At 39.5% G+C, this 15,371-nt stretch overlaps 1 protein-coding gene across 1 annotated transcript in view; it reads right to left on the reverse strand.

The window, feature by feature from the left end:
* Positions 1 to 14,829, reverse strand: part of LOC133123484 (von Willebrand factor A domain-containing protein 3B-like) — a 59,547-nt gene extending 44,718 nt beyond the window's left edge. Inside the window, exons 1-11 of the mRNA XM_061233953.1 lie at positions 14,784 to 14,829; positions 13,407 to 13,571; positions 12,784 to 12,872; positions 11,289 to 11,539; positions 8,150 to 8,309; positions 6,592 to 6,761; positions 5,685 to 5,806; positions 4,273 to 4,377; positions 3,776 to 3,972; positions 3,292 to 3,446; positions 2,987 to 3,125 (exon numbers count right to left, since the gene is read on the reverse strand). Coding sequence (XP_061089937.1) covers positions 2,987 to 3,125; positions 3,292 to 3,446; positions 3,776 to 3,972; positions 4,273 to 4,377; positions 5,685 to 5,806; positions 6,592 to 6,761; positions 8,150 to 8,309; positions 11,289 to 11,539; positions 12,784 to 12,872; positions 13,407 to 13,566 — 1,548 coding nt within the window. The 5' untranslated portion in view covers positions 13,567 to 13,571; positions 14,784 to 14,829. The remainder of the gene's footprint in view (positions 1 to 2,986; positions 3,126 to 3,291; positions 3,447 to 3,775; positions 3,973 to 4,272; positions 4,378 to 5,684; positions 5,807 to 6,591; positions 6,762 to 8,149; positions 8,310 to 11,288; positions 11,540 to 12,783; positions 12,873 to 13,406; positions 13,572 to 14,783) is intronic.
* Positions 14,830 to 15,371: the final 542 nt, after the last annotated feature.

Raw genomic sequence — 15,371 nt, forward strand, 5'->3', positions numbered from 1 at the left:
ACCTACAAATGGGGTGGTCTGATACAAATGCTTGTTAGCCATTGTAAAAAAACTGTAATCGTCTATCATATAGACCTGTCTGAACCAATCAAAGCATGTGCTGCCATTGTACCCTTGAGTAAGGTACTTATGTAAGGGATAATACTCTAAGAATGAGTCAGTTATTGTTATGTTCCTGGGTCTGTCTGTTAGTTTTCATTGTGATTCTTGTAATTTATTATTTTTCATCATATCTAGTTTTCTGTTTATTACCCATTACTGTTCATTGCATTTCGTCATCTCCTGTTATGTCTGTGTCAGGATGTTTTCTGAGCCCGAGTCACTCCCCCGTCTGTGTGCTGCACTATTCGAGTGGTTTCGGAGATTTCCGGTTTTCAAAGATTCCTTCCCAGTCTTGCATTCCTTACTTCCTGCTTTCCTGCTAGTTAATGTTGTAAAGCACTAGACTTACTAATAACTACTAATATAAATATTGTACAGTACAAATTATATTAACACACTTACTGTCTGTCAAACTAATTATCTAACAGTTACTTATTTGGGGTATTTTAGATTTAAGCACGTAACTAACTTACCAACATTATCTCCAGCTTCTGTTCCGTTCTGTAGCTCCACCTTCCTATGCTATCACTGATTACTTGCTTAGTTTCAGCGAAGTGCTTGCACCTGTCTCTCGCTACCGCTACGTCTCCTAACTCTATGCAAATGTCCACTCCCTAATCCAGAGCCGTCCGTATTATGTATTGGTCTATGTGCATCCAGTCCGCGTTTTTGTTTCCCCTTGTTATTGTATCATTACCCAATTATGTTTTCCACCTGTTCTCTATTTGTTTAGCCAACCTCACTCCCGAGCCCCACCTAGTTTGTCACCTTCCCTCATGTAATTAAACCTCAGTCTCTGCCTTGTTCAGTGTCAGAACATTGATCAATTTTCAGTCGACGATTACCAGTAAGCCTGATTATTTGAGATTCTTTAATGACACCCTTTACCATTGATTCCCGAGTTTGCCTTACCCTTCTGTTGTGTTTGCCTTTCTGATTATTTGGTTATTTTGACTTTTTCTTCTGCCATCATCTATTTTGTTTTTGCCTTGCCCTTTTTGTACCTCAAGCCCTGACTTCACGGATTTTTGACCTCTGCTTTGTTTTTCGTTTGTTCTTTTGCATCTCGATTCTGGCATTGTTGATTCTCTGATTACCTGGCTTGATTTGGGCTGAATAAAGACAACGTTTTTGCATACTCCTGGTCTGTGCCTAGGTCCTCTGAACGGTACCTATGGACAATTTATTTTTAGTTTATAAACAAATATATGAATTGAAACGTCATGGGAACAGGAGAAAAAATGGTCCCTGTTGCTGAGAATTTTTTTTTCACACAGCCTAAAATCGCCCACTGAAACTAAAAGCCAAGTGCATCATCGCCAAAAAAAGTTCACTAGCTCACTATCGCCGAAAGGAAATATAATGTTAAGCTCTTAATTAATGTTAACTCGCCAAATAATGGTAAGCAATTTATACATTACATTTACAAGTGCATAGGTTCTTCCACAAGTCAAAGCATCACATCCATAACTAGGAAAATACACATGGAATGCTGTTCTAAATATATAGTCGTCATCATAAGTGCAATTTCTTTTTTTTTCTTTTTTTCTTTTTTTTGGGTTAGACAAGGAGGATAGGGATATCAGAAAGGGGGGGCGGGGGAAATCAGGAGGGAGGACTAAGGTAGTTTGAAAAGGTGTGTTTTGAGTCTGCGTCGAAATAGGGGGAGGGATTCTGCTGTCCTGACAGAGGTAGGCAAGTCATTCCACCACTGAGGAACCAGAACGGAAAACAGGCGTGAACGTACAGCTCGACCGCCAGGTGCACGTAGAGAGGGAACCATAAGGCGACCAAAGCTGGCAGACCGGAGTGGTCTAGCTGGGGAGTAGGGAGTGATCAAGGATTGTATGTATGTAAATTAATAGAAATTTAACGCTGTATTCCAGACTTTAGTGCCATGCAACTGAATGGAGCCCTTCCCATTTACAACTGAAGCATAGAAAGACTTAAATATTTAATTGAGTTCAGCTGGCATGTCTCGTTCTTGCAGCCAGTCCCACAAAATGACATATTAAATTATTACGGACTTCACAATATATTTAGTTCATAGAGAATAACAGTGTACTGAATATATTTTAGCATCTTGGGGCACTCCGTGTCTAAGTATATTCCTCTACGCTTGCAACACTTTCTGTTGTTTTACGGAGTGAATTACAGACAGTAATCGTTTGATCATTTTCTCCTCATTCACTCGTGTGTTGTAGGTTATGTTATTATTACTGCCTTAGTTAAAGCACTCGGTTACATTGTGTTTGATGCATCTCCCATGGTTATCTTTCCGACAATGCAATGTGTAGCCAATCTCAATGCAATGTAGCCTACAGTAACATATTTTTATCACCAGGTTGGCTATAACTGTAATACTTCCATGAATTTGAAATACATTGCATAGTAGTGTATGTTGCGCGCATTGATATTTATTGGACATTTTAGCTTTGAAAGAAATCTACACCCGTTTGATCTGTTCTCGTTAGCAAGGTTATACAAAATTAATGCACACCCACTTGACACGTCTCAGCCAATCAGAATGCCGTATTAGCCCTAGATGGCCGGTTATTTTTCAGTGAATTATTTTTTGTGGTATAATTTTACTTAATTGCATCAATAATTAACCTGTGTAAATGTATCATATGTAAAAATGTAATCTCTCTGGTGGAAGTCGTTCTGGATAATCGCATGTCGTAAATGTCAAAATGTAATGTAATTCTCCAATATGCTCATGCTCACTGATGGTATATGGTAGCCAATATCCTCACTGATGGCATATGGTAGCAGTAATATTCTTCTATCCAGTGCCTAGTAATATGCATGAGAGAAGAGAATTATAATTTGTCTACCAAACTACAAACTATGAGAAGAAGAAGAAGTTTCTGATGAGTTGAACCTTCATGAGTTGTTGGATCTTGTCCTTTACAAGAGGAAGCTGATCTTTCATGGACTCCGAAGTGTCTAAAAGGATGTAGACCCGCTCCTCCAGAATTGCCCCAAACAGCTCCCTACTGCCCCTGCTCAGCCACTCCAGCCTGGGGGAGGAGTAAATAGCAGTGGGAAGGGGAACCTGGAGGCAAGCACCAGCCAAAAGCCTGCTGGTCGTCACCCCACCAACGTTTTAGCAAAACGGTGCTACAGCTGTCTGCTAGCTGCAGGACCATTAGCCAAATATTTTTAGATTTTGTAACGGCTCAGTACCTCTGCTGCATATTCATCAGAGCCATCTTCATCCGCTCCTCGTACCACCTGCACTTTTCTGATGAGACGTACACGTGCATCAAAGAACCGTCCTTCCATCTCATGTGGACAAATCGATTGCAGTACTTGGCATTAACCAGCTTATGATTTGTTTCCTTCAAAGACAAGTTGTAAAGAAAACAAGATGGGGGGGGGGGGGGGGGGCAGTGAAATTTTTTCATTATACCAGGCGGTAGTAGAAAGATTCAATTGTTCACACACAAAGACTGCAGGTCAGCTCTTTCTATTATCTATAATAATCATACTCCATCCCACCATCCTTTACTCTGTCTCTTTACTGTTATTAATAATATATTATTAAGTTTTCTGCAGAGAGCTGAGATGTGGCATGGTGAAATGCAATGGTAAACTCCAGTTCATCCCTCATTGGGATAGTCAATCTCAGTGGTAAACAGCGATGTTTGATATGAGTAAGCTCACTCACAGCATCAGTTTGCAAGCTCTCATCCCCTGGCCTGACTTTGACGTCGACCACCCCGTCTGAGTGGCGGAAAGCACAGTCTGAGAGTGCGTCGAACAGCAGCAGTTTCTGAGCCTTCAGCCCGTGCTGGGAGAGCCACGCCCTGGAGCTGAGGTAATCCTCAGGCCAGCACACGACTGCAGGCCCACAGTCTGCCGGTTCTGTGGGACCAGAAAACAAATTAAAAGCAGCTCCACCTACTGCCTTTAACCCTCTGAAATCAATCTACCAGACCCTTCTCAGTGCCCTAGGCTTCTGAAGAGGATGAGCCACAAACACTGCCATCATAACGCCTTGTTACAATTGATAACATTTTTACATGCCATATGGCTGGCATTGCTGAAGTGTTATTGACAACACAAAAAGCTAAAAAGCTATTGACAACACAATAGTTCCATTGTTGCCTAATAAATAAAACAATAATTCATGTACCGGTTTGCATAATGGGTGAACAATCCTACCTGGTGGGGAAATGTTCATCAATATGGCCTGGAGTCGAGCCCTGGTTGTCTGAGCCTCCTCCATCTCCTTCCAGACCAGGAATACATCCTCTCTGACCCCAGCACCTGTCCAAATGCACTGTCAGTTTGAGCCAACATAGGATAAAGACCTCTGTGTTAGGATCTTACAGCAAATTGTGTTATGTCCTTGATAAGAGAGACTGATCACAGAATTATAGTCCTGTCAACAAGTTTGTTCTGGGTAGTTTCATGCAATCAAACTGTCCTTCATCATATTCTATTTTGCTTGAAATCCAGCAGTACAGCTGTGTTGTCAGTAGATTTTTAGCCCCTAGTACTTGTACTTTGTAGTCTAATTGCAGTTGTATTTGTATTGTACTGTATTTGCATTTGTATTTCATATATGGTACTGTAGTTTGTCCTAATTCCTTACTGACTTGGCCTATATGCCATGTGTGCTGGAAATTATGTTCATGGCTGTACAATGGTTTCTTTGTGAATTGTCGCTTATCCAACCTGCTCGGTATGTTCTAGTGACCTTGATATGCAATTCTTTTTGGATAAAAGCGTCTGCTAAATGTAATGTAATGTAGTGTAGGCTCCTTGAAGAGCACTGTGCATTGTGTTCTTTGTAAATTTAATGTTCATAATGTTCAATTCAGCCAGAAATATCTCATTGTAAAATGCCTGGAATGACAGTATAATACATCAAATCAAAAGGAATGACTACTGTCTTTCAGTTGGAGGCAAAATATATACTGTATATATTTTTGTATTTAATGTATTCAGAAAAGGTCCTGGCGTAGTTGCTCTATGAAAGCCAAAGAAACAGGCATTAGCCACCCCAAAGCTGTTATCAGACAGCTAAGTTTAACATGTGCTCACATGCCTGCATGTTGAGGAACACAGAAATGTTGCTGCTGTCTGTGGATCAACATATAAAACACACACACTAATTTTGTAGACACACATCAGTATGGTTGCAGGTATCTAAAAGGGATTTTTTTAAAAATAAAGGTTACGGAATGACACTACACAGGGATTTAAAGAAAATGAATTCAGGTAAAAGAAAAGGAGAGAGGAATGAATAACGGCATAGGGAGTGGCGCCTTTGCTAATTTCAGCAATTGGTCTATTAATAAATCAATTCATGTGACCTCTTTAAGAATGATTCATTTTCTAAAGCACATTCCAGAAAATAGGTGTTAGCAGCCTGAGAACTATTCTGAATAATGGCCATTAAATGAACAAGGATTTTTTTGGTAACGTGAACATCTGTGTCTGACATAATAAGGCATTAAGGCAGTAAATTATCCCTCCCTGGACATTCAAAGTCTCCACAAAAAAGAAAACAACAGCTTGTGTTCATACACAGGTCTCCATGACCAAGGTGGGAATCCATGGTTGGTTACCTGGTGGCACACCCCCTATGGGTTTCGCTGGCATACGCGTAGGAAGGCCATTCTCACCACCACTGTCTCCTGAGCTGCGTGAGTCATCTTTGAAGGTATGCGTTTCCACAAACACGTGGAACCTGGGAGACAAAAACGTCTGTTGGGAGCTGTTTTGCGAAAATACGGGATATCACAGTGGTTACCCTTGGAGTATTCAACTGACCAAATGTAAATATACTCTTGGCCCTTTGATTATATTGTAGTATTATCCAGATTAATTTAACATTTTTACTGTATTTATGTTTATATCTGCACTGTGTCAGAATACATCCCACCAATGACACAACATAATTGTACATTTGCATAGTTGCATAGTTTATGAATAGTATATGGAAGGTTTTTGGTCCATGTGTACCATTTATAAAAAATTATCTGGCCTCCAGAAAAAACGGCAGTTTAAGACTGTGGGGTTAAACAGCCAGTCAGAAAGTTAAAGTAAAGACTGACAAGAACTGCTGTTTGAATCACAGATTTCTAGAGCACATCACTGTAGACGCTCTAGAGAGAAACAATGAATCAATTCCTGTCCCATATCAGACTGTCTTTACAGTACCTATTGATTGGAATATTAATGTCTTTGGCTATTGAGTGGTTACAACCTCATTATCATAAACTCTTTATAGGGTCAGGAAGACAAGCTTGAATAAATAAATCAGGTTGGGATTGTATGACATGACCAAATCATGATCAAAATAATGATAAGAATGCATATTTAAAAAAAGTAGAAACCTTATATTCTCACGGCATATAGAATCAGCAATTTGTGGCTGACTCATAACCTTAAAATAAACCTTTGCTGAAGTATGACATTTATAACATGCATATTACTAGAATAATCCATCCAGTTTGAAACATCTTTGCTTACCTGCCAGCAGTAAGCTGAGATAGGTATTTTAAGACTTGAATGGTCTCCTTTTTCTTGGCATTGAATGATACAGTGTGGATGGGACACACATTCTTTACAAGATTATTTTTTAGCAGGTCTGTTAAGCTGTCTCCAAAATCCCCGACAGTGAAAAGGTAGACAGCTTCCACCTGTCATGCGTGAACAGAAAGACACATTTGGTAGCATAACATAGTGATTCAACACAGACTAATCTCCCTGTGTCTTTGTATGACAGAGCTACTTTATATATATTTTTCGTACATATCGTACAATCCTCAAATTGTGGCCGGGGTCTTTTATTTATTTAGGCTGCACAAAGCACAGGCCTTTATTTGGGGCAGGCTTGTATTCGAGGCAGGCCTTTATTTCTTATTAGGCTTCTGTTGTAGAATTTTATTCTTAGAAATAAAGTAAAAGGCTACACTTAAAGTGGGCCAACACTGTTCAACACTTCCTGTAACCGTTCAGAAATCAATTAGTGTAGGCTAATCAGGAACACCGTTTGGTAAGTCATAGTGTCAGTCTTAACAGACTTAGTTTATTGCAAATATTCTCAAACACAATAAATCACATGGACGTCCAGAATCCATAAAATAACAACTTGCCAGACACGCCTTCATGAACAATAACAAATTAGCGTAGATAACAGCAAGTTAAGGATCTTTTATTGTGAGACATGCGTTTCGTTTTGAGCAGCATACTGGTAGGCTATCAAAAGATTTTCGCTTTGGTTTGGGATTTAATTTACTTTTGGACTATTTGATTAGACGTTTGATTCTATTGCTAAATGTTGGGACTGATGGGCACTGAAATCTGGGGGGTATTTGATGGTTCACTGTTAAGTTTTATGTGGTTGAAAGAGTGTCGGGATTTCCACCCGTCTGTTTATTGCGAGCCAAGGCAGCCGCTTTCATTCATTCATTGAACGTGCGCTGTGCTGTAAATACATGGAAACCTTATTGCGTCAATATAAAATATTAAGAAGAGCTCTTTTATTTCATTGAGTTAAATCGAAACAATGTCTTCTAGTGCTCATGGACTGATAGCCCTACTGGTAGGCAATATTACCCCGGCTTGTATTTGGGGGCCGGCCTTTATTCGTCCGAATCGACCACGCCCCCGGCTATTATTCTATTCAAATAGAATCCCGGACACAATTTGAGGATTTACTGTAGATCCTTGTTTATGGTCTTAGTCTGTGCTTGAAGTGGACAAAAAATGCCGGTGTGTGCAAAATGTCCCAGTCCTGGTATGCCATCTGGTGTAACCACTGACTAAAGCAGTCTTTTACTGGGGAGAGAATATGGTTGTACTGGGCCAGAAAAGAGTATTGGGAGCTTAAAATAAGTGCTAGTATGCAAGAAAACGTAATGGTACTACAAAGAGCAAAAATTGGCCTTGGTGTCCTATTAAATTTGTATCTATCAAAGGCTACAGTGGCCCTGCCCTAAAAAAAAATACTTTTGTTTATTTTATTATTTTATTTTGTTATACTAACAAAGATCTAACAAAGTCCAGAGAAAGGGCCCTGCCTTACCATTGAATCCTCCATGGCTTTCAGCACAGCCTGTGCAGTGTCGAATCCAGAGGGAGGTTCCTCCTGTGTCAACCTCCACACCCATTCCACAGCAGAATCAATATGGGCATCGGACGAGGGCACTACCTTATCCTGCCACATCTTCATGCTGGGGGCGGCGCTAGAGAAAAGTAAAAATGGCAGTAACATTGAGCTTAACTCAGCATTTAGGCACCATCGTTCACATTTAATCATTCTGGAGGTGTACACTTCTTTGTCACTTGGAAATGTATGTAACCAAATGAAAACAAGAGCCTTTTGTTTGATTTTCACTTTTTGTTTGATTTAATCATTTTGGCACCAGTGGTTTTCAGAAAAAGATGAGATCACTAAATCAAAAAAAAACATTGAAACATGAGTGTAAATGTATCGAAATAAAAGTACTGTATATAGTTTGCCCATATGTTTGAACATAGCATATACAGTGGCTTCAGAATGTATTCAGACCCCTTCACTTTTTGCACACTTTATTGTGTTGTAGTCTTAATTTTAAATGGATAAATTTGCCATTTCCCATCAATTGACACTCAATAACTCATAATGATGAAGTGAAAACATTTATAGAAATTTTTGCAAATTTAGGAAAATAAAAACTGGTATCTCTCATTTACATAAGTATTGAGACCCTTTGCTGTGGCACTCCAAATTGTGGTCAGGTGCATCAGTTTTTTTAAATTATCCACATTGGCCTCAATAATTGTGAAATAGAAGAGGTTTGGAACCACCAGGACTCTTCCTAGAGTTGGCCGTCTGGCCAAACTGAGTATCCGGGCAAAGAGGGATCAATTGTCACTCTAACAGAGCTTCGGAAGTCCTCTCCATCTCAGCAGCACTCCATCAATCAGGCCTGTATGGTAGAGCGGCTAGACAGAAGCCACTCTTGAATAAAAGGCATATGACAGCAACCTGAAGTTTGCCAAACAGCACTTAAAGAGCATGAGGAAAACGATTATCTGGTCTGGTGAGACAAAAATTTAACTCTTTGGGCAGAACTATGGGGGTCTGGCACTATGTCTGGCAAACACCAGGCACTGCTCATCACCTGGCGAATGCCATTCCATTCAAGTCTCAAGTCTCAAGTCTGCAGAATGGTGCAGCCTAAACATATACAGTACTGTGCAAAAGTCTTAGGCACCTGTATAACATTCTGTACAGATAAGATTCTTTCAAAAATAATTAAATGAAAGGTTGGCTCCTTGCTTCTGATCTCAGACAGCCTTGATCAAGTTTTTATGTAAAAAGTAGTCAATTGCTTACAGTAATATGTTACTTTTTAAAATTAAATGTCTCTGTAAAATTACATCTTTTGGAAAATGAATATTTGGAAATCTCAAATGTGTTCTTTTATACTAACACAACAAAAATAAACATATATATAATAAAGTCTAGGGTGCCTAAGACTTAAAATGGCTGGGGAAAAGCTTTGCCAAAACCCCAGGTCTTGTGTTGTAGCTCATTGATATATCAATAAATAAGATTAAATAAATAACCATTTTATCTTTTAAGAACTCTGTGTGACTCATGTGACATAATGTAAAAATTACCATGGGCCTGTAATATAAAATGAGGGTCAATAACAATGGACACAGATTAAGTTTAATCCTGCACTAAATGTTCCTTCATATGGATAATCTCCAATTTAATTTAGCCAAGGACTATGCTTAATCTGCATCTGCAATTTAATAATAATAATTACAACTTTATTTGAACAGAATTATTAGTGTTGAAACCTAATATTTTAGGTTAATTAATACTACTTATTAATACTATTACTCAATTTTAAATGAAAGGTAAGTGTTAAGCATTTACTTTGTTACTTTATGATTTTGTGACTACATCTACATTATGTTATCGGAAAACCTCGCTAGAAACCTAAGGAATGCCGTTAACCAATGCATTGTGAAATGATAAATCATTTCAAAACAGCATCCTCACTACAGTGCATGCCAAACTCTGGTTCTACAGCTTTTAATGCCAACGTCTATGATAAACAAACTAAAGAGCATATTTGTATGACACTTGAATAACAATCAGTTTCCTCAGAACTATAGAGGATCTGCCATGAAGAACGAGATAAACTACCCAGATCCAGGTGTGCAAAGCTTGTAGAGACCTACCCAAGGGGGAGACATTGGCTCAGGCGGTAAGAGCAGCAAGAGGTTCGATCCTGCCCTGGGTGTGTCGAAGTGTCCTTGAGCAAGACAACTAATCCCCAATTGCTCCTGACGAGCTGGTTGGTGCCTTGCATGGCAGCCAATTGCTGTTGGTGTGTGAGTGTGTGTATGAATGGGTGAATGAGAAGCATAAATTGTACAGTGCTTTGGATAATATAACTGGCGCTATAAAACTGCCAACCATTTACCATTGACCATTTACTAATACTTACATAAGATTGGCATTTCTGTTTTTGATTTTTAATAAATTTGCAATCATTTCTAAAAAATATGTTTTCACATTGTCATTATTGAGTGTCGAGTTATTTAAAATTAAATCTACATCACAATAAAGTGTGCAAAAACTGAAGAGGTCTGAATACTTTCTGAAGCCACTGTAGATCATTATTTGTGCTGTTTGTTATATGCAGCCTTTTTCTCCATTTCTATTAAGGGTGCCAATACTTCTGGAGCCCACGTTATGTGCAGAAATACAGGACTGGAGTCAGACACCACAGATATAATTAATATAATAAAGCTGGTGCAATTTAGGTTACATACTGTATCTTGGTCAAAGGCACAAGGGCTTTGATGCCCCGTTTGGGAATCAAACCTGCAACATTGCGACCACTAATACTACATTGGCACTCTTGATCCCCCAGTGCCTCCTAGTGCTATGGGCGCCAGTGCCAATGGGTTTTGGACTCACATATCCACAATTCATGTGGAATTTAACCGTTTTTAGATATGTGCACCATTTCTTTCCAGTGGTGGGAAACATGTTTGAGATTATCTGGGACCCATCATTTTGCCACTGTCCAGATTTGGAGAAGTAAATAGTCAAACAAGTTTTTTGTTTTTTTAAGTACCAGAAACTATTGATCGTCCTTTTTTTTAACTCATCTGGATTAAACCCATGCTATCATTGTTCCTTCACCCTGCCTTACCGGATGAGGTTGAAGCGGAAGATACGCGAGACCTGCTCCCTAAGCACCAGGCACACAGAATCCTGGCTCAGATGGAACTGGTCCCCTGATGCTCTTCCGAAGTCCAGCACCAGGGTGGCAGTACGCTCCTGGATCACTCCGAAGAGCTGTCGACTGCTAGTGGTCAGCCAGTCCAGCCTACGCTGGTACAATCTGGCCTTTCTCTTCAGCCTCTCGCAAAGCTCCTGTAGTTGCTGAGGGCTAGCAGTTATCTGGTTAAAATAAATGTAAAAATAAATCCTGATAACTATCATTGAGGTTTACATTTCAAATAGCATGATGCAACACCAATGAATGCCATGGTGTAATATCATCCAGTCACCTAGGCACTAGACAATCTACCACTGTTCTTTTTAACACAGCTTCCTGTTTAGTTTCAGAGAAGGCAGCCTTACTGAAGTATTCTCAACAACTCACTGGACATACATACATACTTGCTTGGGATTGACAGTGGGCTTTTCAACACAGTTTTTAAAACTTTATTTAATCAGGGTAGTCACATTGAGATTGACTGTATTTTGCAAGTGAGCCCTGAAACCTACATGTCTTGGAACTGTGGGGGGCAACTGGAGTCCCTGGCAGAGACCCACATGGGTAGAACATTCAAACTCTGCACAGAGAAGATGCACAATGCTAACCACTACACAACCGTGCCATGACCAATGGAGAAAAAATACCAGGCCATACACACATACAGGCAACTGGACATCATCAGAAAATATTAAAATATTAGTTATATGTATATCAAAAAGAAAAGAATAGTAAGGAAATAAAAAATGTAGTAATAATAATAATTAAAAATAAATAAATAAATAAATAAATAAATAACATCAAAAAAGAGCAGCCAATAAACCAGCAAATTAAGAAACGAGAACACGTAACACAAAAAGAAGATTTCAGATAACTGTTGAAGAATATTGTGGCAAGGGCGTGGTTTTCGGGAAGGAAGTAGGGCAATCCGAGGGCCACGCCTACTTAAGTAGGCATGCATCTTCAGTAGGCACGCACCTGGACTACGTTTCAAATTAGTCCATTCTGTTAAATGTGTGTTCTTTTCCGCAGTATGCGTCTGAGACTGGGGGAACCAGAGAGAGCTGTTGTTTGAGAGAGAGAGACGGGGCTGAAAGTGACATGGTGAAAGCCACAGCTTGGTTTGATTTTTTTCCCTTTATTATTTTCACCTGGATCCTGTGAGGGTGATGGGCAAAGACTATTTTGTTTATTGATAAGTTCGCTCTTGCTCTTTCTCCCTTCCCCACTCCTGTGAAAACTGCCCCGGTGAAGCCACGATAGGATCCGCACAGCTGTTGGGTCGTTGAGCCCTTAACCCCGCATTGCTCCAGGGGGGATTGTCCCCTGTTTAGTCTAATCAACTGTACATCCATTTGGATTAAAGCATCAGATAAATTATTATTATTATTTATTATCTTGCCAGAACTACAATATATTTACTTACATTATAAACAGCACCATACTTCATGAACTGAGAAAACATGCCTTCAGCGTACTGGGAGCAAACTGGCTTCCTCAGAGAGTGAACATAATCTGTGGGGACAAAGAGGGTTGGTTAGTGGACAGTTGAGGCAAGGTAAGTAAAATGAGGGTCAGCTGTTAAAAGAATGCTAAATAGTTGGTGGATGGTCCTTCCATGAGCAGGCCGCTTTAGTACCTGACATAGGTGGCATGGCATCTGATAGGTCTAAAACAGTAATGCCAAGATTCATTACATTACATTACATTAATGGCATTTGGCAGATGCTCTTATCCAGAGTGATATACAGTTGATTAGACTAAGCAGGAGACAATCCTCCCCTGGAGCAATGCAGGGTTAAGGGCCTTGCTCAAGGGCCTTATTGTGGCTACACTGGGATTTGAACCACCGACCTTGCGTGTCCCAGTCACATACCTTAACCACTACGCTACAGGCCGCCCATGTTCAACCTGCATTGAATGTGCCCTGCCATAAACAAGCGCTCCATTAAAAAACTTAAACTGTGCTTGATTAAAGACTCAAAAAATACATTAGAAAAGCTGGTGCCATTCCTTCAGCCAGTGTTTGTTAAGAGGGTTGTGTCATACCCTCGCAGTGCTTGAAGCCAATTTGTGCAAAGACCTTGGCGAGACAGAGCTTGCTTTCTTTCAGTCCGTGGATTTTCAGCCATGCCTGCGAGGAGGTGAGGGTGTCCACTTCTTTGTTGCTGCCGCTTTCCCCCATCCCTCCTTGGCATCGCCCTGTCATTTCCTCTGCAGTACACAACAGCAATGAAACATTACTTGAACACTGTAAAACAAGACGAGACTGACTAAAGTTCCCCATGCAAATCTTTGCAGGTATTACAAATGAAATTTGAGGCCTAGCTATATACTGTGCTAACTGCATACGTGAACTTGTCGCAATAATCTACTCCACTCCACCACTAACCAAGGGGAGCGAACATTCAACATGCCTCGGCAGCACAGCCACAAAGCATCACTTTTGAAATGTAATGTAAATGAAATTCTATTGATTGAATAAGCCCTGCAAATTGAAAAAGAGCCTTCAGTAACCCACTTCTCCGGTTTGTGTATGCCGAAAAGAAAGTAGCAGCGGAAGCAAAGATAAAACCTAATAATAAAAGATAACATTCATTTATTATTATTGGTATCATTATCATTATTAATGATCATAATAATTATACAAATAATCATAATTAAACAAAAATACTAAATAATAATAAGTATTATGATTATTAACAATTAATATTATTTAATCATACTAATTATTATAATAAATGAATACATAGATAAATAAAAAGATAAATAAATATTGTGGTTGTGGTAAAGCAAGGATATTGCTGTGTCAAATTGTGTCAAATTTGGGCTTGTGCCCCCTTCAATTATTTTGGAGGTCATAAACTGCAATGGAGTGGTTACATTTAATACACCTGTGTGTTATCTTTGTGTCAGCTGCTAGGTGGAGCAATAGGTTACATATCAGGTAACAGGTGGGATTTGCACTTTGATTGAAATCCGTGTTGCTTTCATAAGATTTGGTTATTTACTCACACCCCTGAATGCTAATTTATGATGTTCTTGTAATACCCGAGGGAAACCGGAAAATGGAAATGTAACTTTGCATACTCTTGGCCATCCACACACACTCGAGCACACACGAACACTATAATGATATGCAAAATATCCTAAATCTAGCCAGAAGTACAGGATACAACAAATGAACTGAATACGTCGATTCCAAATGCGAATACAGAACAGAGGAATTTAATTATCCATACACAAAACATCTGCCCTCGATGATAACCCATAGGCCTATAAACGGCATTGGCAGGATTATTATTACAGTTGTAAGACATTCTGTATAATAATGTAAGACAATAAAGTAACTCTGCCTCATGGTCTTAAATTTAGCTTTTACGTCAGGAAATGACGACACGTGAATACATACTCATTTAGCCATACCTTCGAACTTGGAGTAGCCAACAATACATTTGCCTCCATTCTCCTTCCAAAGATCCGATTTGTGTTGACATTAGTTACAGAGATGTTGCTAAGCTTTGGCCAATGAAGTAGACCCCCCCCCCCCCCTCTCTCTCTCTCTCTCTCTCTCTCTCTCTCTCTCTCTCTCTCACGCACGCAAACATATTCGCACGGTTACTTTTCCAATTACGTCCAGAATGCTAAAAGAATGTCATACCGCTAAATATAGATGAGAACAGTTTAGGTAAAATTATGCATTTACTGACCTTGCCAATTAATTAAATTAACAAATTATAACTAGATCCGATACATTGTTTGATCCATTCAGGTTGATTAACATTTTTGTAGTCTATACACGCAGTCGCACACCAACACGTAGTGTATTGCTCATTTTACGTTGCATTTTGCTTTCCTACAAGACACCACTCATTTTAACCCAAAGACTACAGTTAACACTTGGTTCACTGATCTGGTAAACCGGTTAGACATCCTAGTTGATAAAAGTCAGTGAGACGGTAGGCTAAATGGTAGACAAACAACACCAGTCTTAAAAGACAGCTTTTGCCTATT

Source organism: Conger conger, chromosome 3, assembly GCF_963514075.1.
Source record: "Conger conger chromosome 3, fConCon1.1, whole genome shotgun sequence".
Lineage (NCBI taxonomy): Eukaryota > Metazoa > Chordata > Actinopteri > Anguilliformes > Congridae > Conger > Conger conger.